Source organism: Conger conger, chromosome 1 (assembly GCF_963514075.1).
Source record: "Conger conger chromosome 1, fConCon1.1, whole genome shotgun sequence".
NCBI lineage: Eukaryota > Metazoa > Chordata > Actinopteri > Anguilliformes > Congridae > Conger > Conger conger.
In genome coordinates this window covers 36,570,795-36,594,642 of record NC_083760.1, presented here as the reverse complement: position 1 = coordinate 36,594,642, position 23,848 = coordinate 36,570,795, and the positions used below count along the sequence as shown (strand labels likewise).

General features: G+C 40.7%; 1 protein-coding gene across 1 annotated transcript in view; it reads right to left on the bottom strand.

Annotated features, from left to right (window-relative positions):
• ccdc180 (coiled-coil domain containing 180) overlaps positions 1-23,848 on the bottom strand; it is a 299,213-nt gene that overhangs the window by 6,000 nt on the left and 269,365 nt on the right. The window contains exons 10-28 of the mRNA XM_061236221.1: positions 21,960-22,039; positions 20,725-20,813; positions 20,468-20,587; positions 15,398-15,561; positions 14,896-15,021; positions 14,455-14,581; positions 14,264-14,306; positions 13,840-13,931; positions 13,435-13,622; positions 12,735-12,910; positions 10,257-10,437; positions 9,933-10,079; positions 8,994-9,138; positions 8,708-8,824; positions 8,236-8,334; positions 4,553-4,639; positions 1,942-2,129; positions 1,767-1,837; positions 1,222-1,336 (exon numbers count right to left, since the gene is read on the bottom strand). Of these exons, the coding sequence (XP_061092205.1) occupies positions 1,222-1,336; positions 1,767-1,837; positions 1,942-2,129; positions 4,553-4,639; positions 8,236-8,334; positions 8,708-8,824; positions 8,994-9,138; positions 9,933-10,079; positions 10,257-10,437; positions 12,735-12,910; positions 13,435-13,622; positions 13,840-13,931; positions 14,264-14,306; positions 14,455-14,581; positions 14,896-15,021; positions 15,398-15,561; positions 20,468-20,587; positions 20,725-20,813; positions 21,960-22,039 (2,355 nt within the window). The remainder of the gene's footprint in view (positions 1-1,221; positions 1,337-1,766; positions 1,838-1,941; positions 2,130-4,552; positions 4,640-8,235; positions 8,335-8,707; positions 8,825-8,993; positions 9,139-9,932; positions 10,080-10,256; positions 10,438-12,734; positions 12,911-13,434; positions 13,623-13,839; positions 13,932-14,263; positions 14,307-14,454; positions 14,582-14,895; positions 15,022-15,397; positions 15,562-20,467; positions 20,588-20,724; positions 20,814-21,959; positions 22,040-23,848) is intronic.

The window sequence follows — 23,848 nt, the reverse complement described above, 5'->3', positions numbered from 1 at the left end:
GGGGTGCTTTCAAGATCGCAAACTTTAGCGAACATATTAAAACTTTTTTCTGTTACAATTTGAAAAGGTACGGTACAGAGCTAGCTTAACATAAATGATCCAGGATTGAAAATGACTAAGTTCATTGTAAGGACGGTCACAATTTTGTGGACATGGACATTACTTTAGCTAGAGGTAAGGTAGTACATTTTGTCAATGTAACTTTTTCTGGTGGTGATTCTTGTTATTTAGTTATACTTTTAAACGTGTTTATTAGCCAGCTAGCTTGGTATTGGGATTGCCATTGGCTTGATTTGCTTGTTGAAGTTCCCAGTGATGTTGCTTGTGATGGATTTTCTACATTGCTGTAATGTTAATGTAACAAGCTAGCTAGTGAGCTTTCTTGTTATGTCCTACCATTTTTTCTCTCGTCTCTCATTAACAAGGCGTTTCTGTCTCCAGAACTGCTGCTCACTGGATTTATTTTTGTATTTTGCAGCATTCTTTGCAAACTCTAGAGACTAGCGTGCATGAAAATCCCAGGAGATCAGCAGTTTCTGAGATACTCAAACCACCCTGATAAAGTGCTCGGTGAGTGTATATGTGTGGAGGCAAAACAGAATTATTCAGCAGACACTTTACTATGCAAGATGATACAACGAGATATAGGCCTATATTTTATAGTTTCTCAAGAATGCCTTGAGAAACATAAACATAAATCTAGATGACCAGACGAAGCGTCTACAAGCTGGCCTTAACAAGGCATGCTATGCAGAAAGTCAGCCAGTATTGATAGCTCCAAGAAGTGAAAAAGCACCAACAAAATAGGTATGAATTGGATCACTTTAAGCTGTAACACTGTCACTGCTTCATAAACGCCTATACTCCCAGCTCCCTAAACTTTTGTTTTATGACTTGATAAAACCAATAGGGTCATCTCCCTCAGTGATTCACAGGTTATTTTGCTGACTGTGGTCCTGTATTTCAACTATTTCCTTATCCAGAGTTCCAATTCAGATTTTAATAGTACTTCAACAGAAGTAATCAGTGGTAATCACCATCTTAGGTGACCCAGCTGTGACTGACTCCTTGTGCTTTTTCGTCAAAGGAGAGCAATCACACAAGACTAAAGTGGACTTGCAAGACACTGATTTTTCCCAAAAGATAAGTTACATTTTTACAAAAAACACCTTATGTGAGTGTATGCATTAATATCAAAACAAAGCTTGTTGAGAAGGTGACCTCTGGGGACTGATAGACTCTGCAGACTTCCTGTGCTGCCTGTCACATGCTGATGTACCAGGTGTACCTCCTGCTCGCACTCGGCGCCCTGCTGACACTGCCGAGGCCAATCTGCCTGCAAATAATAAGAATACATCTCCTTATTCCAACATATTTTGAATGTAGCTAGAGTTGTGTACATATTCTTAGAATACATCACTTCCCAAGCCTCATAAGATTATATGCATCAATAAACTGAAGGATATTCTAACTGTTTCCATTCCATATTTAAACAATGGCAATGTCATCATCTGAGACCAGCCAGTTGTATCTATGAAACATGCCAGTAACACACATTGATTTTACTTAATGTCTGTTTTCACAAAATATCTGGACTGAACATTTTAATGTATCTATCCTTGGTACTCATAACTGATGCTGATATTATTGTATCTGTCCCTGGTGCTCATAACTGATGCTGATATTACTGTATTTCTTATTGGTGCTCATATGAGACACTGATCTTGCTATATCTGTCCTTCGTGCTCATAACAGGCTGATTTTACCTCCTGTTGGTGCGAGGCCTTTATCAGATGACTCAGTGCGTACATTCTCTCTGGCCTTTGGTTTGCTGATTCTAAAGTGGAGAAGACAGAAGATAAATAGTGTAAAATTGACAATTTTCATGTTTATTCCCCATGCCTTTTCCCAGCAGGTGCCCTCTCTCCCTTTCGTTCTCACCTCAGCAGACCCCGGACCACGCCCATGGTGGCATCATCGGTGATGGGCACACCCATGCGGCTGGGCTGGAGGAGGCTGTCAGCGGCAGGGCTGCTTGGCTTCTCCTGCCGCCGGGATTTGGGGCGAGCCGCCACTGCAAAGGCGCCCTGTAAGGGGGAATCTGGCCTCGGGACCGACACTGAGGGGTCCTGCGATAAAGACCAATCAATTATTTATTTGCCTCTGAGATTTGTAATAAAATAAATGTGTCAGATTTTAAAGGACATTTTTATACATTTTGGTTTCACCATGTAGAAATGACAGCAGTGTTTATACATTGTCCCCCCATTTCTGGCCACCATAATGTTCGGCAGCCATACGTGCCCAGGCCATAACACGCCCACCACCGCAGATTTGGCAGTTCCTTCTTTCCTCCATACTTTGCTCTTGCTGTCACTCTGATATAAATTAATCTTTGTCTAATCCACAAAACCTTTTTCCAGAACTGTGGTTGCTTTTTTAAGTGCTTCTTGGCTTAACTGTAACATCCTGTTTTGTAGCTAACTAGTGGTTTGCATCTTGCAGTGTAGCCTCTCTATTTCTGTTCAAGAAGACTTCTACGGACAGTTGACAGTGATCTGGGGCAGCTTGTAGCGTAGTGGTTAAGGTACATGACTGGGAGCCACAACGTCAGTGGTTCGAATCCCGGTCGAGCCACAATAAATGATCCGCACAGCCGTTGGGCCCTTGAGCAAGGCCCTTAACCCCACATTGCTCCCCGGGTGCTGCACTGTGGCTGCCCACTGCTCCTAATAACTAGGATGGGTCAAATGCAGAAATTACAAATTACCCCATGGGGTTCAATAAAAGGTATATTATTATTAGGTGTCAGATAGATCGTTTTTTATAATGGAGAGAATTCTTCTGTCATTAGCTGTGGTGTCTTTCTTGGCCTGCCAGTCCCTTTGCAATTAGTAAGCTAAGAAAGATTGCGCTCTTTCTTATTAATGATGTTCCAAACAGTTGATTTTGGTAAGCCTAAGGTTTGGCTGATGTCTCTAACCGGTTTATTCCTGTTTCTCAGTCTCATCAAAAAGTAAATTTAAGTACAAAGTATCACAAAGGCTTGAAAAGTTACAGAGATACTATTGCTCTACAGACAGAAGACAACAAAATGACAACATGTGCACACAATTTACAATGGGGTGCAAAAATGTGGGCACCGCTGGTTTAAATGTCTGTTACAATTAATCTGTACATGATTGAAAGCAAACCTGAACTCTAAATGGAGACCTCAGCAAAATAATTATTTTAGTTATTTTAGTTTTTACTGTTTCTAAATTATATGAAAAAGGAAAAGGGCCCTGTGCACAAGTTTGAGAACCGTTTTGGATTATTCTTTGTTACTTTTTAAAAAGATGATTACTAAGGCCCAGACCCAGGTGATTTAATCGTTAGGGCTTCAGTGAATCAGGTGAGTATCATTCCAGGGCTGAACGTTTTATTCTGAAGTAACTCCATGCCTTCTAAAGTATCCAAGTGCAGTGGCTGTTCTGTCTGGTGTTAACTATGGGTTCCTCAGGATTTCAGAATGAAGATGGTTCTTTTCCACCAAGAGAAAAAACAAGGAGAAGACAACAAAAACTGTCCTATTTATGACCTATTTCCACTGTCATAAATATTATTCTGTGGTTTGTAAAATGCAAAACTCCAATAAAAATAAGAAAGGAAATGGAAGATAAATGGAACTGTTGAAGTCAAGGCAAGTTCTGGAAGACCAAGAAAGATTTCAGATGTAATAATAATATATAATGGCCCGAGATCTGGTGAGAAATGTTCAGAAGAACCCAGACATCACTGCAAAAGAGCTGCAGTAGCAGACACAGGTCTTAGCTGTTCACAGGACAACACAACATACTTGAAACAACAAATACTTAAACAACAAAGACCTACATATAAAGTATGATTGGGGTGAAGCCTTTGTAGAGAAGGACACCTTGCCAACTGTTAAGCATGGAGGAAGATCATGGATGGAGCATGGATGTGCTTTAGGGTTGTGGGGCAGCTAGGGGCACACCAAATATCAAGAAATTGTAGAGAATAAAGTTCAAAGGTCAGTCCAGAGATTGAAGTTGAAGAGAGGTTGGGTATTCCAGCAAGGCAATGATCCAAATTATAACTCAAAATCAACCATGAAGTAACTCCAGGAAAGCCAGATGAAGGTTCTGGACTTTACAAGCGGTTATAGTTGCCCGAGGAGGAGTTAGAAAGTACTAATTGACAGGGTTCCCAAACTTTTGCACAGGGACCTTTTTTTAAGATTTTGAAACTGAGAAAATTTAAATAAAAAGTAAGCTTTAAAATTTGAAGAAATGTGTCATGTTTAACGTCATGTTATTCGCTTAGCAAAAGGCTTTTTGACCAGGGTGCCCAAATTTTTGCTCAAGTGCACGCTCCCAAAACAAGCTTTCCATTGGGTGAGAACCCTTCAGTCCAAGTAGGTATCAGTCAGTTAAACACTGACCTGATGATGATCCACTTGGATAGAAATGCATACTTCATTATGCTGAAATATGAAGCTTTGCATGTTTTCCCAGTTTCTCTACAGATGGACTCTCACACATGCACTCACCCAAGAGCACTCCAGACACTGGCACCTTTTTTTCAGCTCCTCCATGACTGAGCTGGCAAGAGAGCTCACGTCATCCAATCCAACATTCTGGAAAGGTAGATAATATCACCCCATATTACCACCCGGATGAGACCCCATTTGTTACAGCCCAACCTCTCCCACATATCATGAGCGACACAATATGGACCGCAACCTAAAACAAATGCTACCAAATGACAAATGTGAGCACTCTAATCCATAGCTGTCTAAAATATGAAGATTCATCTGTCACTTGTTTTTACCTGTCTGTCTTCACCCCCTAGTATTTTATACCTTAATCTAGGACTTTTGAATTTGTATTTGTCTCGGTAATGTAGTTCCTCAAGTTGTAGTTGTCTTGGTAAGGTAGTTACTGACTTGGCCAATATACCTTGTGTACTGGACATACACTTATGCTCATGGCCTTACAACCAATCCTCTATGAATTGTACCTTTTCTGGCGTGTTCGGTTGTTTGTTGTATGACCTTGATATGCACTGTTTTGTATGTCGCTTTGGATAGCGTCTGCTAAATAAAATGTAATGTAATGTAATGTTCCAACAGTTGGGTGTAGCGGTGTCCTTTTTCATCATAGCTTCCAATATAGAACTGAAACATCTTTCTGGAAGTAGAAATACCAAAATATTCACCAGGGGATTTGATTAGGAGGCAATCTGTAATACCATAGAACTCTTATACAATTCAGTGGTATAGACCCCTTTTAGAGACAACGCCTCAACAACAACAACATGTATTCCCGTAAAGGTAGACTAAACTACCCTGCTGTAAAATCCAGCTACGACCAGCTTGCAATAACCACCTACCAGCTGTCAAAACCTAGCCTGAGCTGTTTTTGTTCACGTTGAAATTTAGACTATTGTTCCTTTTAAAACTGACTGGCTTTAACTTTGTGTTGTTCTAAGAGCAAAGATCCTCTGGGCTGCTTCATTGTTTTTTCTCCTGCCAAAAACATGTGTGTGACCAGTAGTTTGCTAGTGTTACCTGTTTAGAAGCCAGACATGAGTTGTGATGGAGGGGCTGGGCGGAGAGCCAGAAGCGACCGAGGGTGAAACCCTCCTAAACGAACACGCGGGCGTGCTCGTCACTAAATCCCCCGGGGTAACAGGAAATGAGGATATGCAGACACTAGAAGGACTTTCTCCTTTGTTTGATTATTTCTTTAAGGAAACAGAAAAGAAGCCAAAAACGGCTAAGCGAAAATAAAACTACCCTAAAAACAGGGCGAATGACCCAACCAAAAGCAGTGCCAAACAATTATGCACCGGCGGTCACAGACCGAGGAGAGAAAATAAAAATACAACCTAGCAATAAAAAACTAGGCAAGAAAATAAAACCTCGAGTCACAGCTCAGGACCAAAACACAAACCAAAATACATACCGGAGGACACCGTCCTCCAACCACCGGCTCACAAGAGCCCAAAAAAAACAAAACCCTTGAGGAAGATGTCAGCGAAAGAAACACCAGCTGAACACCTTCCTTACTTTCTCTGAATTACTCTCTAGTTATAGAGACTAGAGACCACACACTAGCACGATACCTGACTCTCAGTGGCAGAGTCTACCTGTGCGTTACCGGCTTAGTGCAATCGCGAACGGTTGAACACCAAAGCACTGAAGGATAGTCAGTGCCGGTCTTAAATACCCTTAAGGGAGGTAATTCCCCTGGCGCTAATGAGGAACAGGTGGAGCCAATGATCTCAGGCCCTCTGCTGGTCACAGTGGGAATAACCTCCCACCATGATAGGAGTGGGGACTCTCATCATGCCTCACACCCATACAGTCCCCTCCAAAAGTACTGGCACAGCAAGGCCAATTTATTTGTTTTTGCAATACAGTGAATACATTTGGGGTGAGATAAAAAGATGAACATGAGACAAGAGTTCCAAATTTCTTTTATTTCCTGGTATTTACGCCTAGATGTGTTAAACTACTTAGAACATAGCACCTTTGGTATCAGACCACTCAATTTTTAGGTGAACAAAAGTATTGGAACAGAGAGTATTTAAGTAAATGAAAGTAAATAACACTTAATATCAATCTAATAGGACACATCTGGGCAACAAGAAACACCTGTCAGTCACATGTTCCAATACTTTTGCTCACCTAAAATGTGGGTGGTCTGATACAAAAGGTGATATGTTCTAAGTTGTTTAAAAAATCTAGATAAAAATACCCGGAAAGAAAAGCTGAAATTCGGATCTGTCATCTCATGTACATCTTTTGACCTCAAACTCAATTGTCTTCAGTGTAAGGCAAAAACAAAGGAATTGACCTTGCTGTTCCAATACTTTTGGAGGGGACTGTAACTGTTCAATAGTTCAGCTACCTCCAGCATCACACCCCCGACTTCTGCCCTCATTGCTGCTCATGGGTTAGATTATAGCTTTGGTACAGTGCAAGCAAAGAAAGCCAAGTCAATGTTTCAGTCTTACGGGACAGGGCCGCAGACTGCACCTGATTATTGACAATGAACCCCAACATCGATGTCCTTCATTTTTGCAAAGACAATTCTGTCACTCTGCCACGTCATACCAAAATGGCAAAATGCATACTTAACATCCCCAGCAGCTTGGCCAGTACAGAAAGGGTCTTCTTGTCTGCTAGTCTGATGTCAAGTACTCATCTCATGCACCTTAAGCCTGGCTCTCTGCAGAAACTAGTATTTCTGAAAGTGAACTCTGCAGTAGCCCTTCAGTCTTGGGCCAAAACATTTTAAATAGGCTTGGCCTATTTGGTTGAGAAAATTCAACCACTTTCTTTATTCTCATTAAAACTGAGCTGATAGCGGCGAGTGCTCTAATTTACGTCTTATTTTTTATAGGCAGTCAGGCCTTGCATTGTAGTTTGTTGCCCTATTTGGTTTGCAGTAGAATTTGGCTTTCCTTGCTTGTTTTAACTCTCGCCTATTGTTGGTGTTTGCATTCAATAAAGCCGCACATTTTCTTAAACTAGCCTATTGTGATTTATTTTCTCATACATACACTTAACTCAAGTGCCTGAAACAGTGCAGTCCATATGTATTTCGACAGCACTTTCTGTCCTTTTGGCTCTGTAGTCCAGCACATTGGATTTGAAATTAAACAATAAAAAGAGGTTAAAGTGCAGACAGTCCCCTTTTTGATGGTCTGTACATCCATATGGGGTGATACATGTAGGAATCACATCCCACATTTTTATACACCTGAAAATGGCTTGCCATATAGACCAGCAGCTGACCAGCCAACCCCCATGGCAACAACAGCACATTCATCCAAGATATGAATTTAGGGAAAAATGCATTGTGTCTCTCTGACCATGGATATTAGTCTGTAGTAGTAAAACTGCAGTCATATCCCAAGAAAATACATAACTTATATGGGATAGTAGCATTTTCCAACTGATGAACTCACCCGTATTATCTACCTAATGATAGCTAGCACATATGAGCCGAGAGAAGTGGATTGGAATCTTATTCTCAAGTGTTAAGTTGTTACTTTGTCTCGAACGCCTTTTAGAATAACAAATACAGGTACACAAGCAAGGACAGAGCAAAAGTGATCACAGACACAGGTTCCCAGTGCATCATAGTAATAACTGAACATTTGTTGTTTTCTAATATTTATAGGTGAAAATCCTATATAGTATGTTTTTAAAGCTGGATTTACCTTTTCCTCAGGGTCAGGTATAGCACATGCCTTCATCATGCTCTCTAACTGCATCAGCATGCTGTCCAGATTCTTTTTCTGCATGTTGCTCTTTGCAACCTGTGGGACAGTGGAGCAAAATCACATAAACTGATGACATAGAATGCAAAGCTCAACTGAGAAGGTTGTTTTTTACGCCAATGTTGGTTTTAGCCAACTGAAAATGTGAAAGAATGTGGACATTACAGTGGAAAGTGGTGGAGGGCAGTGATGCCAACATGCATCATTTCACAGGTACAAGTGTATATTTGTATATGTGTGTAAGATGTTGAAAATAAAGAAGCAACCAACAGTTTGTGTCCCTTGATTAGTCAGTGACGATTGGCGTGTCCCCTGAAGTAAAATGAATCACTGTAGTCCTGCTTCACCGTCATTACCTCAACGTGGATAGTAAACACATTCAACAAAACTGTGACCCACATACAGCACACACCTCTGTCTTAATCTGGACTTGCGTGTTGGTGAGTATTCTCTGAATTTTCTCCAGGAACTTCAATTCCAGAGTCAAAAACTGGAACTTCTCCTCAAACATACTGATCACTTCTTTAGCCTGAGCACACAGAGAGGAAATATAATATTAAATACGTTATATTATATAATATATAATATACAATATATAATTTCAGAAAATTGGTCACAGTTAACGCGGAACATGGTGCAACAAATCTGTAGGAGTGCGAAACGAGTGTTTTTTTTAATGGACAGGTGATGCTATTTACCTGCTCCAAACACCTGGACTCCGTGCCTTCCATCTCTAATGTGATAGCCTCGTCTGTGGAGTCTATGCGCTTGGCCACCTTCTCCAGACGCTTTTGGAACACCTCAATCTCCTGAGGAGTGTAGTTCCCCCCATCTGAAAACAACCTGAGTGCACAAATAATGGCCTTGGTTGAGGCCCGCAGCACAAGCTAATGGACCAAATTAAATTGAGGAAAGACGCCTCGATTCAATCAACATTAGTTTTTCTAGAAACATAGTTTGGCAACATGCAATGGCTCCTTGTTTCTCCCCATTTTCTCCAAAATTTGGAATGCCCAATCATATGCAGCCATAATCACAATGCAATATTTATAAGCCGATACCAGATAGAGTAGACAAGCACATGCTGTCCTCCAAAGCACAACAGCTCCTTCTTTCCACACCAAAGTCCATGACACAAGTTTGCACATACAAGTCAGAGGAAGACATATCATGTGCAGCTTTAGCAAGCAGACTGTGGGCCCCAATTAACCAGCAGCGATTGCTCGTGAGTAAGGAAACCTGGATCCCAGCCAACTGACCCCTCCCTAACCCTGGCGACGATACCAATTATGCGTTGTCCTGTGGGGTGCAGTTGGCACTGGCATGGTAAAGATTTGATCCCAGACTGTGGGGCCCATCCATCCACTGGAACAGCACCAAGATAAGCCATTCAGCAGCGCTGTAATTGTTCCGTTTCACTTCATAAACACATGCACATTCTTTAACAATTGTTGAGTTCCTCCACCTGTGTTTTTGAAGAATCACTTTACTTGTAACTAAATGTGAATTGAATCAAAGGCTTTGTTAGAACTGACAGAAAGACAATGGGGAGGCTCTGAACATATTTCACCTGAATGTGTTACTCAGATAAAAGTTGAGAGAAAAGAAGGGTAGGAAAATGGAGGAGTGAATCATACTGGAGGGATTTGATGAACTGGGCGTTGGCTTCCCTTAAACTTTCCAATGTTGTCTCGGCCTCCTGCCTGAAGCTCCTCTGTGATTTCCGGACCACAGTCATGTGCTTCTCCAGGCGGGCCTGCAGCGAGCTGCACAGACTGGCCAACCTACAGGCAGAGCATGTCATTTACTCTAAAAGCCACACCTATAAAATAATAATAATCTTTTTGTACAGTATTTCTCAATTGTTGCATAAATTAGATCATATCACAGATTAGACATGATATGTCAAGTAATATAAAATCCAGTATAAATACAATATTCAAAGAATCCCCAGATCTCACTTTTCAGACTTGGTGGCAGAGGTAAAGACATTCAGAAGTGCGTGAATCTGTGTCTGGAAGTCTTCGGTCTGCTCCTGCTGACGGAGCTTCAGATCATGGACGTGGGTTCGAATCTCACTCAAGTGATCCTGCACGCCCTTGCAGTATCTGTCCACTTGGTCGCTATGCAGTATCAGTTCCTCTGAGAGAGATGGACAGACACATGGTCACACATGGAGTGAATTTATTCAATCAGGTGGCGTCCCCACCACTTTGCCAGTCTGGATTATGTTCGAACATAACTTACTTGGGGGGACTATACATTCACTGAGCACTATATTAGGAAAACCTGTACACCTACTTATTAATGTGATTATCTAATCAGCCAATTATGTGGCAGCAGTTTACTTAAAAAAATACTTAAACTTCATATGACATCATCATCTCCCCTTGGCAGATATGGAGGATATTGTAATATACACAAAGGGATAAATACATTTCGATTCAGCTTCTCTTTATAGGGTAAAAAGACAAAAAATAAGAGAAACAGAAAGCCTGCAACTCAAACTGCGGACCCTCTCATTAAACCGAAGGGATTTCCTTCACAGTGCGAAAAATGGTCTGAAATAAAAGCATATCTACAACTCTGACCAACAGATCTAAGATCTAGATCTAGAACACAATATACACTCACTGAGCACTTTGTTACTTTTTTACTTTATTACACCTCATGCGATTATCTAATCAGCCAATTGTGTGGCAGCAGTGCAATGCATACAATCATCTACATACAGGTCAGGATGAGTATCTCAGAAACTGCTGATCTCCTGGGATTTTCACACACAACAGTCTCTAGAGTTTGCAGAGAATGGTGCAAAAAACTGTGAGCAGCAGTTCTGCAGACAGAAACGTCTTGTTAATGAGAGACGTCAGAGGAGAATGGCCAGACTGGTCAAAGCTGACAGGAAGGTGACAGTAACGCAAATAACCACACATTACAACAGTGGTATGCAGAAGAGCATCTCTGAACACAAAACGCATCATAACTCTAAGTTGATAGGCTACAGCAGTAGAAGTTTTTTAAAAAAGTATAATAAATATCTAATAAAGTGCTCGGTGAGTGTAGATGTATGTAAATAAACTGACAAAGGAATTAGAAAATATTGCAAAGTCTCACAAAGACAAGACACAACAAGACCTATTTCTTCAAATGAGGAAGTTAGCGTTCGAGCACCCATCTACTGGGGGGACGTGTACCAACCGCCTCAGACGCTAATGTATCTATTTCACTTTATTCAAGAAAAGTGAATTCCATTACCCATTAAAATGCAAGTCCTGTAGGAATACCGACAATAAACTGTCTAAATGAAAAAGACACAACTTCAAATGTATACATTTTGTTATGTTAATATGACCTTGTTTACAATATTAACATTAAACTTATACCACCCTTGTATTCCTTAATCACGACGATTAATTAGTACACCACGATGATAAGGCTTCTTGGTTCGCAACCTAACTTTTTTAATAGCTGTTTTGTTTATATTCCTTAAACGGCTACAATACGTTTTATTAAGAAAAAACAGTAGGTATCAATGCAAGGTATTATGGCAAGCGGCAGAAGCCAACGGCCAAATAAGGGACTGAAAACACAGCCAACTGGCAACAACCTGGCCCCCGACCTGAACTGGTCTGTCCCCTAATACTTCCCCCCTGTAAACTCTCCAGACACAGAATGAGCCTCCCTTAGTAACACAATACATATAGGTCATAGAGCAAGCTAGGGTTCAAATTATAATTCGGGAACGGATACGTTAGCTAATTTATAAGTTAACTGATTAAATCTTGGCAGTGCACAGTAGCCGGCATCTTGCTTTTATAAACCAGTAAGCCAGTTAAGTTGATGTAACGACAAACGTTATGCTCTATAACGTTTGTCCATCCATTTCAGAAAGGCTAAACTAAATAAATATTTACACATTAAATAAATAAATAACTTACCATACTTGCTACATCTGTGATGGAGACAAACGGCTCCAGGCTACTGCTAGCCTTAGAACACCCACTGTAAACCAATGACTGGCAGCCTCCACTCTAGCAAAGACTCTCTGGGCTTCTTTCAGTGCAAACAACTCCCTAAAAACTGTCTAAAAACAAACAAAAATCTATCAAAATGTCTGCCGATTCTGAACCAAAAGAACATTTTTCATTCACCCATTTACTCACCCAAGAGAAAACACACCCTCAAATTGAACATCCATATGGGCGCAGTGCAAGAAAGAGGCCCAGCACATGAAATAGTATGTTTTTCTGTGCACAATCTTATTGCACATATTGGCGATTACTGGACAGAAAAGCCAATGTTAGATGTCGTGCCCGTTAACCAGCCGCCACGGTCCAGAAGTCAACTGCGTGCTGGGTGGTTCACCATTTTACAAAAGCATCTCCTCCTCTTTTAAGTAGGTTTTAAAGGGTTGAAGTCAGGCCTGCTCTGCTCACCTGCACGGACATTGTGAATGTCCTCTTCAATCCTCTTGGCCCGAGACTGCTGCAGCTGCAGTTGTAGATCCAGCCCAGATTTCAGCTCCTCCCTCTTTGCTGCCACAATGTTCAGAGCATTGAATAGTGCCGTCTGATACCAGTCCTCTAAGTGAATGAAGAATGCCACACGGAAACTACAGGACAGGATTAAGATGCAATTATGAAATGCTTTCTGAAAACCTATGCATGTTAGGTACAACTGAACATTTTTGGGGGGGTTTATTTCCAAAACGCATTTGACTTGCAATTACTGCTGTAAGTCAAATGTGTTTTGGAAAGAAACCTACCTCCCTAAACCCCAGCAAGACCACTCCGGTCTGCCTCATTACGTGCACCAGGTGGTCGAGCTGCACGTTCACGCCTGTTTCCCGTTCTGGTTCCTCAGTGGTGGAATGAAGTATAAATTAATTCTAATTGGCAAATGATTTGTAAGTTACTCTGATTGTGGGTGTCAGATCAATGACAAGTGGAAAAACTACAACAACAAAACAACCACAGCAACTAAAAAATTATAGGACAACAGTAATCAGTAAACAGTAATGAGCTACAAATCAGTCAAAACAAAAACAATTAATGCAACCACCACAAGAATTATAAAAACAATAATTTCTGTCGTCATTGTTTTTTGTCCTGTTGATAAGTGTTGAAGGATTCTTACTCTCTCTGAAGTTCAGCCAGAAAACCTTTTGGGAATTCTACCAGTTCCACCTCAGAGATGTTCAGCATCTGTTCTCTATCCGCCTCCCACTGCACCCTAAAACTTTGTGCATTGTATAAATTTCCTCTGGAGGTTGTGAAGGTCTCATTTAGATCATCATAAAGCTCTTCAGGGAAGTCAGTGTTATCCTACAAGAAAAGGGATCATAAACTGTGGCTGGTATTCAATCATTCAAAACATTCTTCCTTCAACTTTTGACTGTTTATGTTTCTTCAAAAGCACAAACTGTGTTTGTAAAGAATGAAAGTGATGATTGCAAATCATTGTCAACCAATGAGCAAACGTTTATAGTGTATATTTACAGTGTGGTCCCACTACGTGAGAATACATTTAGATAATTTCTACCTTGGTAATGTCCAGATCAGCGATTGAACTTCTCAGGTCCTCGACTCCATGGCCCTGTGCTCTCCTCTCCGCAACGGAATTCCTGATCACATCTACAGTGCCATCAATAAAGATCTCAAACATCTCTATTGATAGCTAGAGTATCGGTGGGAACATTGATCTATGCATACAAAGTTGTACTTAAAATGAGGGATAACCAAAAGGAAATTCCCTACTTTTGCTTCCATCTGCAAAAATGTAAAGCAAAGAAAGATTACCTAAAAGAATGAGGATTTATTGGTGATATGCACTTCCTTTTACCCAATAATCCCCTACTGATGATTAATTCATTAATGTTTCATTTCCTGTGCAATTTACTTGTGGGGATAATGTGTGGGGAGAATCAGGTGATTCTCACTTGAAAGTCCATTCAATAAGATCTTACCAAAGTTAATAAAAGGGTATTGACTGCGGAGTTCTTCAGTGCCCTGTGTAAGAAAGTTACAACTGAGATAAGATGTTTATCGGTTGCACAATCCCGTACTGCATCACATTTCATAGTGGGTAGTGATGGAATCAGATGCATTTTCAGGCCCTGTGATTTCTTTGAGTTTGGAAAGTGCATAGAATCTGTACCTGACAATATATTTCTGTGACTTTGAAGAATCGACTGACTGCCTTGCTGTAGGTCTGCATCTCCTTCAGCACCGTGGCAGGGTATCTCCCCACAATATCCACCTCTTCCATGTGGGAGGTAATATATCTGTGGGGGATAAAAACATGTTCACACCTGGTTCATGGGTCTGTCAGATGAGTGGCAAAGGCAGAAAGAAGGATGAATACATTTCAGACAGTTCAATTATGGATAGACTTAAGGACTCAACTGAAAACAGAACAATAAGAGAATCAAAATGTTTATATTTCATGAAACTTGAAATATAAAGAAAACTTTGTCACACAAATATAGTTAAAAATGTACTTGAAATAGAAAATGAATCTTTCCATTAGATTGTGAACAATTTTGATAAACAGTAGCAACTGCTTCTTTGAACCTAATATATATGTAAACAGGCTTACCTGTTCTTGATTTCATCCAGGAAGCGGAGAGCTTTGTCCATTGAGATTCGGAGGGCATCTTTTGAGCTCTCCTGCCTGAGCCTGTCGAGCATTATATCCAGTTCAGCTTCTTTCTTCTGCAGGGAGATAAAAAGAGCTGAACAGGTGGGTCTAAGGGGTTTATCCGCACTAGAAACAACTCACTAAACAAAGAGCCTAATTCTCAGGTCTTACTTAGTTATTCTGGTCATAAATGTTTCAGGCAACGCTTTCTGATTATGTTGATTATGAGCATGGTGGAGCTCACTTGGTTGTCTGGCTTGTAGGTGAGACTGAGAGGGTGAGCCAGCCTTGTTATTTTTGAGAAATGTACTTGAACAGAGGAAAGAGCAGAGCTTGTCTGATTATGTGGATTATGGTTAGGTGGAGCGCAATCTGGGTTGTAAATGTAACCGGAGCTCAGAGCCCACCTGTTTATGTTGGCAATGGGCATGGCAGAGGGGCAGAACTTGCCTGCTTTTTCTGCTCCTGGGTATGGCGCAGCTCTTCCAGCTGTTCCTGTAGCTGCTGCTCTTGCTTCTCCAGCCTGGCACTGTGCACCTCCCACATATGTGCTGATCCTCGGATAAACCTAAACAGACCTTTACTCCGCACTCCACCACTCTTAGCCAAAGACTCAAATGATCTCTGAACAGGGAGAGAGTAAGATGAAAAGAGAGAAAGAGAATACATATTTATATTTGTTTTTCAAATTTGCTTCTATTAACACTCTGTAAGAAACCCTACATATCAGGGCTGTAATACGCAGCAATATTGTCGATATTTGTGATTTTTAAAAGTTACTGTGCGTACATGCAAAATATTCCTATCGTACCTGTGCAACAATGTTTAACGTGTTCAACGTGTTCCATTTCATTCCTTCTTACTGCCAGAGGCAGTCCATCTTGCGCATGTGCAGGTCGAGTATACCAACACGTCGCATGTGACGTGAGGTGACATGGGCTGCATACCCCCACAAAAGCCCTGTTCACCCCGCCCTGTGCTGCTAGTTACCTTGCTTGCAAGTTATGTTCAGAAAACAAAATTCCACCGACAAGCATTGCATAACCACTGTTTACTGCTCTATGCATATATTAGTTAGCTAATAGCTAACTAGTTTTGAAAATGCGGCTGTTTGAGAGAATGCTGTCCCTCTGACCAAATATGTAAGCAATATAAATGCAGCCTGGAGTGCTTTCAATCTGTAAATGAAAGTGGAATTGTGCTGTATGATGCTTGCCTCAAGGGGGCTACTATTGGCCACAGTGCCCTGAAGGATACATTGATCGGTACCCACGTCCCAAAGCCGCCATCTCTTCCCGCACTAAATTACCCCCCCCCCCCCCCAAAAAAAAAAAGAAAAAAAGGAAAGGAAAAGGGCCTGGGGCCAGCCATCAGTCATTTCTCCCAACAGCAGGAAATTGTCCAATGGATACAAATTTCAGTTCAGTTCAGCTGTCTTTTTTTTTGTCTTATCAACATCAACATCATTGTTCTTGTGATGAGCTTCTCTACATCCCTGTTAGTCATCTTTGACAATCGACCTCTCACAGATCATCGAGGACTTTGTAGTATCCTCCTCCCATAAGGCCAAGAATCTTGATAACCAACTCACTCTTGCTCCACATTCATCATCTACTGCCAGAACCAGCAGGTTCTTCCTCTATATCATCTCCTGACGGAGAAAGCCACCCAGCTCCTAGTCCAGGTGCATATCATCTCCTATCTGGATTACTGCAATGCCCTCCTGGCTGGTCTCCCAGCTTGTGCCATCAAACCCCTCCAGCTGGTCCAGAATGCTGTAGCCCACCTGACCTCCAGTCACCCCACTCCTCATTGGCCTCCAGTGGCTGCCTAATGATGAGCCTTGACTATTATGCTTTTGGTTTGCTGGACCCTTGTCATGAAAAGGACACTGATGCTACCTTATTTCTTGTTGTATGTGGATTTCCAAAATGCAGAGAAGGTGAGGTCCCTTCACACTTGTTTTACCACCCACATGTTACAAAATAAGGAACTGTCGTTGCTAAAGCAATCTTAAAATACAATCAGTGAGCACTTTTTTAGGTAGACCTGTACACCAGAGTGTTAATGCAAATATTGAATCAGCCAATCATGTGGCAGCAACTAAATGCATAAAAGCATGCAGACATGGTCAAGAGGTTCAGTTGTTTTTCAGACCAAATGTCAGAAAGGGGAAGAAATGTTATCTAAGTGACTTTGACATGAATGTTGGTGCCAGAGAGGGTGGTTTGAGTATCTCAGAAACTGCTGATCACCTTGGATTTTCCCAAGCCATGACACTTCCTCCAACGTGCCTCACAGATGAGCTTGTATCTTTTGGATCATGAGCAGATCCCTTCTTTCACCGCACTTTGGCCTTTCCTTCACTTTGGTAGAAGTGAATCAGTCCATAAAATTTTGTTCCAGAACTTTTGTGGCTCATCTCTGTGCTTCTTTGCGAATTGTAATCTTGCCTTCTGTGTCTTACTACCGATTGTGGCATAGCCTCTATATTGCGCTCTTCTATGAACAGTTGAATTACCTTCACCCCTGCCCTGGAGAGATTTTCTGTGATGTCACAGACAGATGTTTTGGGGTTTTTCTTCACAGCTCTCACAATGTAATTGTCATCAATTGCTGTTTTCTTGTTGTTTTCCTTGGTCAATCTGTTCAATGTCTGTTGCTCAGTATGCCAACGGTTTCTTTCTTTTTCTTTTTCAGGATAGTTGTTGTACAGGCTATCCACAATGCTTGCGCAATGGCTTTGATCGATTTCCCCTCTTTTCTCATGGCTTGCTTTTCTCCCAAGACAGGTCTTCATGTTGTTTCATCTTTTTTAACAAAAATGCATCTCATCTCATCTTTTGACGTTGTCTTCAGTCTATAGCAAAAACTTTAATCTTGCTGTTCCAATACTTTTGGAGGGGACTGTATACTATATTTTATATGGTTGACTCAAGTCATGAAATGATTGTTTGCTTGAAATGTTCTTTGTTCTGAATTTGTTTTGTTTTTTATCAATTATTAGTATTATTATTATGGAATGCAGAAGAATGCAAATGTGCAATAATTTAATGACTTAAGTCAGGTTTTGTTGTTATTATTTGCATATGCAGGGTATGCCTAAAAACATGTTTAGAATGTTCATAATGTATGTTGAAATAAATATTTTCATAAATATTAAGATGTGTCAGGAGTATCAAACATCAGAAAGGTACTTTAAGCCCTTAAACTCCTTGAGGGGTTTTAATTCTTTCTTTCACTGTACAATTTTCCTGTCACGTTTCAGGTCTGTCTTGCCATGTTTTATGTTTATTCATGTTGTCTTAGTCACGTAGTGTCTTATCATGTATTATGTTAGTCTAGGTTCGTCATGTTGTTTAGTTATGTTTCGTTACGATTTATTTTCTTGTCATGTTTAGTTATGTTTCGTTACGATTTATTTTCTTGTCATGTCTAGTTATGTTTCGTACGATTATATTACCTTTTTATGTTATCGTCTTAGTTTCGCTTTGTGTTATGTTTTGATTTATGTTTATTGTTATGTTAACTGGTCATTGTTTATGCATACACTTTTACATGTCTTTCCGCAAACCTTGCGTTCCGCCTTTTCTCTCTCTCTCCTTCTGTCATTCACTCCCTAATTGTTTCCATTTGTCTATTTACTAAAACTACTAACGCTAGATCAGGATTGGGTAGAAACTAACAAACTAATCATGTGTTCATGTTACCTTACGTTTCTCGTGCATGTCTTTTACTAATTTACTAATGCTAGGGCAGGATAGGTTTATTACTAACGATTACTAATCTCCTTGTTAAACTTGTCATCCATCGCACCTGTTTTCCATTTCCTTGCTACGCTCTAACTAATTGTCTACACCTGTCTACACCCGCATTTATAGCCCAGTCGCGCAACTGTTCTTCGCGAAATTGTCTGCCTCTGTTTACCACGCAACTCTTGAGCATTTACGACTATTGATTACACGTTACGAGCCTGTTTACCGACCATTGATTATTGATTTCTGTTTTGTGACCATCGTTTGTTTTTTGACTACGTCCTCGCCAACCGTTTTTTGTACTTTTGCTTCGCTGATTGTTTCATGGTTTCGACTCCCGCTTCGCCCACGACTACGCCTCTGCCTGCCGTCCGTCTGTTCATCTGCCCCGCTGACAGCTCTCCTGCTACCGGACCTCCCTGCACGTCTACCGACTACGAGTGGCGGTGGCTAGGCCACTCCAGGACCTTCATATGCTTCTTTTTGAGCCACTCCTTTGTTGCCTTAGCCGTATGTTTTGGGTCATTCTCATGTTTGAAGACCCATCCACGACCCATTTTCAGTGCTCTCACTGAGGGAAGGAGGTTGTCGCCCAAAATTTCCTGGTACATGGCCCCATTCATCCTCCCCTCGATACGGTGAAGTCGTCCTGTCCCCTTAGCATGTACATGTGCCTTCTTCAGCAGAGGAACCTTGCGCGCAGGATTTTAATCCTTCACGGTGTAGTGTGTTACTGATGGTTCTCTTTGCGACTGTGGTCCCAACTACCTTCAGGTCATTAACAAGCTCCTCCTCCTTAACAGTTGTTAACTTCTCACCAAGCTGCTTGCTTATTTTCTTGTAGCCCATCCCAGCCTTGTGCAGGTCAACAATTTTGTCCCTGATGTCCTTAGACAGCTCCTTTGTCTTGGCCATGGTGGAAACGTTGGAATCTGATTGATTGTGTGGACAGGTGTCTTTTATACAGCTACATAACGATGTAACGAGTTGACACAGGTGTTTTGGGTAATGAGCTGAGATTAGGAGTGCTTCTTAATGGAAAACTAACTGGTCTGTGGGAGCCAGAATTATTGCTGATTGGCCAGTCTCCAGACCTAAATCCCATCAAAAATCTGTGGAGGGAGCTGAAGTTTCGAGTTGCCAAGCGACAGCCTCGGAACCTTAAGGATTTGGAGAGGATCTGCAAAGAGGAGTGGACCAGAATCCCTCCCAAGATCTGTGCAAATCTGGTGAAAAACTACAACAAATGTCTGACCTCTGTGCTTGCCACCAAGTATTACGTCCTTTTGTTCTATGGATCAAATACTTATTTCATGTGAAAATATGATATAAAATTTATCAAATTTATATGATGTTGTTATTGTGGATTATTTTGTGATATTCTGTCTCTCAATGTTAAAATGTACCTATGATTAAAATTCTACACAGTTCCATTCTTTGTAAGTGGGCAAACCTACAAAATCAGCAAGGGATCAAATAATTATTGCTCCCACTGTATATAGAAAAAAAGGCAATTCAGTATTCTCTCCAAAGTGTATCTGCTGTTTGCATTTCACTCATGAGGTTTTTCACCTTACTAGCACCAGTGGTATTGGCAAAAAAAGTTAATAAAAAAAAAAAAAAAGAAAAATTAGAAAAGCAATACTATTAAACAATGGTAATATGTTAAGAATAATATTATTAAACAAAAACTTAAATTGTATTACTCACAAAGATATGTAAAAAGTACAATTTCTAAAAATAAATTAATGCTTTCCTGTGCTTCATGAGCTTACATCCATGGCTTCTAGCCGCTCCTCTGATTGGCTCTGGCATTGTCCAATCAGTGGCAGGAGCTCACTATTGACAATGTCCTGGATCTCCTCTGAAGGGAGCCCATATCCAACTACTTCTTCCTGAGTGGAAAAATAATCCCGCATCACTTGACAAACATAGTTTCCCACAATGCACGATTTCATCCACAACTTACTCAACTGTGAAGAAAATAAAAAAGAATGTGACAACAAAATGGCAGAAAATCATGCTTGGTTACCTTAAATTTGTCAATCTCCTCCAAGCAGCCCTGATAGGTTTGCTCATAGTAAAAACGCAGTTTACTCATCAAATGAATGTGAAGGGAATCTGAGGAAGTCATGCAGAACATACAGTGCAGGACGTAAGTATTTTGGACAGTGACACCATTTTTGTTGTTTTGGTTCTGTATTCAAGCACACTGGATTTGAAATGAAACAATAAATATCAGGTTAAACTGCTATTAACTGTCAGCTTTAAATTGAGCTTATTTACATCCATATTGGGTGATCCGTGTAGAAATGTGTCCCTCCATATTTGGGGAGCAAATGTGTTGGGACAAATGGCTGTTCAGTTGTTTCTTTTCATCATTATTTCATGCACAAGGAAGCATAGAAATAATCTAGAATTCATTCTCGGGGCCAGATTTTCCATTGTAAATCTAAGTGGGATTTACAAAACGGTCACAATGGGTCAAAATATTAGGATGTCTTTTGTGGGGGTGAGGTCACTGCAACTTTCCTGTAGATGCATAGGTAAATCTGTTATCCAGAGCGACGTACAATGGAGTGCAAATCAAACCCAGGAACAAGTACGTTCAGGACCCTAAAGGAAAGAACAGTTCCGAGTCCTAGCATATATTTATGCATATGTATACCTGGAGAGAATGCACTAAAACAGGATCGATATTATGGAAATAAAGGCAATTAAGTATTCTCTTTGATTTACAAAAGATTACTTTATAGTCATTGTTTTACTTCAAATCCCAAGAGTATAGAGCCTTACTTACAGACTACACTGTATCTCAAAAGAAACAAGGATATGAAAAAAGCCTAGCCCACAGTAGCATCAAGAACAACAAGCCATGTGTCAATGGCAGAAACAGCTAGCCAGGTCATTTAGTAGATGCAGAGACCATTAGGGTGTGCCTGGCCAGGCTTGACAGTGCTGGATATAATCTCCACAGTGTTCAAGATGATGGGCCCAGTTGACCTGAACGATCAGATCTCATTATCAAACATTCTTATATTTAATTCATAATGACAAAACAACCATTGACTATCAGCAACTCTATGTCATGCTGAAAATAATCTTAGAACACAGGCATAGCACAACAATTGCTGTAACACACAAGTCATAAACATTAGCCTCACATCACACTAACCTGTATTTAGAGCTTAAGCATTTGTTATAAGAGACAACTTTATGACAGAGGGTTGAGGGCAAAGAAAGAGGAGGAATAGCATATTTTATTACCTATCTGCTTGTTGACAGAAGAGAGAGAGGAGTACCACTCAGCAGCCAATGCCTTGGAGCACATGGGGGGCACCATGGAACTGTAGATAAAAACTTAAAACATAAATTACACTACACCAACTTACACAAGGTTCTGTTTAAACTCATTACATGAACCTGAATGTTCAGTATCTTTTTTTTTCTTTTCTTTTGTTCCCAAATTTGAAGAAATAATTATGGATGTTAGGGATGTCTCAACATACCAAGATGTTGGCAGTCGATACCAATACCAATGAAATTCCATGATTTGCAATACCTACAGTGCAGTCTGTACGTATTTGGACAGTGACAGATTTTTTGTCATTTTGCCTCTGAACTCTATGAAGTGAACTCAATGAACTAAATGAGCTTAAAGTGCAGACTGTCAGCTTTAATTAACGAGTACTTATATCCATATTGGGTGAATCAAGTTGGAATTACAACCCTTTATATACATAGTGGACCCAAAGTAATTGGACAAATAATCCTGAATAAAGTCATCATGTTTATTATTTGGTTGCAAATCCTTCACATTGATGACTGCTGAATGTCGGCAATCCATCATCAGGCACTGGGTATCATCCCTGGTGCTGTTCTGCCAGGCCTGTACGTAACCATCTTCAGTTCTTGTTTGTTCTATGGGATTTTGCCTTTGATACACATGTCTTGGCTGGTCAAGAATATCCTCTTAGGCTGTTTTAACAGTGTGTTACTGTCACTGTCCTGCTGCAAGGTGAAGCACTGTTAAATGAGTTTTGAGGCATTTGGTCAGTTGGTTACAGTGGCAGCCGTAAATGCCCAAGCCATAACACTGCCTCCACCATGTTTCAAAGAGGAGAGGGTGATTTGGATTTGGATCTGGAGTAGTTCCATACTTTTCTCTTTCCATCACTTTTGTACAGGTTAATACTCATCTCATCTATCAATAACGGTTTGTTCCAGACCACTAGTTTTTTCACATAGTTTTTAGGAAACTCTAACTTGGCCGTTCTGTTCTTGAGGCTGACCAGTGGTTTGCATCTAGCAGTAAACCCTCTGAGGTTATGCTGTGCAGTCTTCTCTTTATTTTAGACATGAGATGAGCTCACCGTGTATGTACGGTAACAAGAATCACTCTCCGAAACAGATCTTGCGACAGCTGTAAGTATCGTCTGTAACCGATATGGCGACTTCCATGCCATTCCATTCCATGTTTAGGAACTGTAATTCATTTGTTTGAAAATTTCTGCATGACAAACCGTCGCTGATAGATGTGTACAAACGACAATCTTAAGTAAAAAGTAGTTTGGGTATACAATTTGAACAAACAGGGAGCTAAGGTACACACACAGTGCCTTGCATCACACACAACTAGTCATCCAGGGAAGTTCTAGTACACACTGCACAATTCAGGGAGTGACTCTGCTTGTAGAATGCAGTTGTCACTCTCTTTCACAACCAAACTGTGTATGAACATATCCGCATTAATGACTTGGATGGGGAATGACAACCATATTTAGTGTGAACATATTCTTATATCTATTCTTCCATGCTGGAGAGTGTACCAGACCCAGTTGACTGCTGAAAATGTTTTTTTCTTCACAATTGGAACTATTCTTTGGTCATCCACGGCAGTGGTCTTCTGTCGTCTATCAGACTGATTGCTGCTGCTGAGTGCTTGTATCAAACGGTTGATTTGGCATACCAAATGTTTAGGCTGTCTCTGATCAATTTATTCAGATTTCTTTTACCCCATGTTGGCCTGCTTCACTAGCATTGACACTTCATTGGACCTCATGTTCACAGACAACAGCAACAGACTCCAAATGCATGAACTAATGATGCACTGACACACAGCTGGCCAAGAAACAGCTGAGCAGCCAATAGTCCAA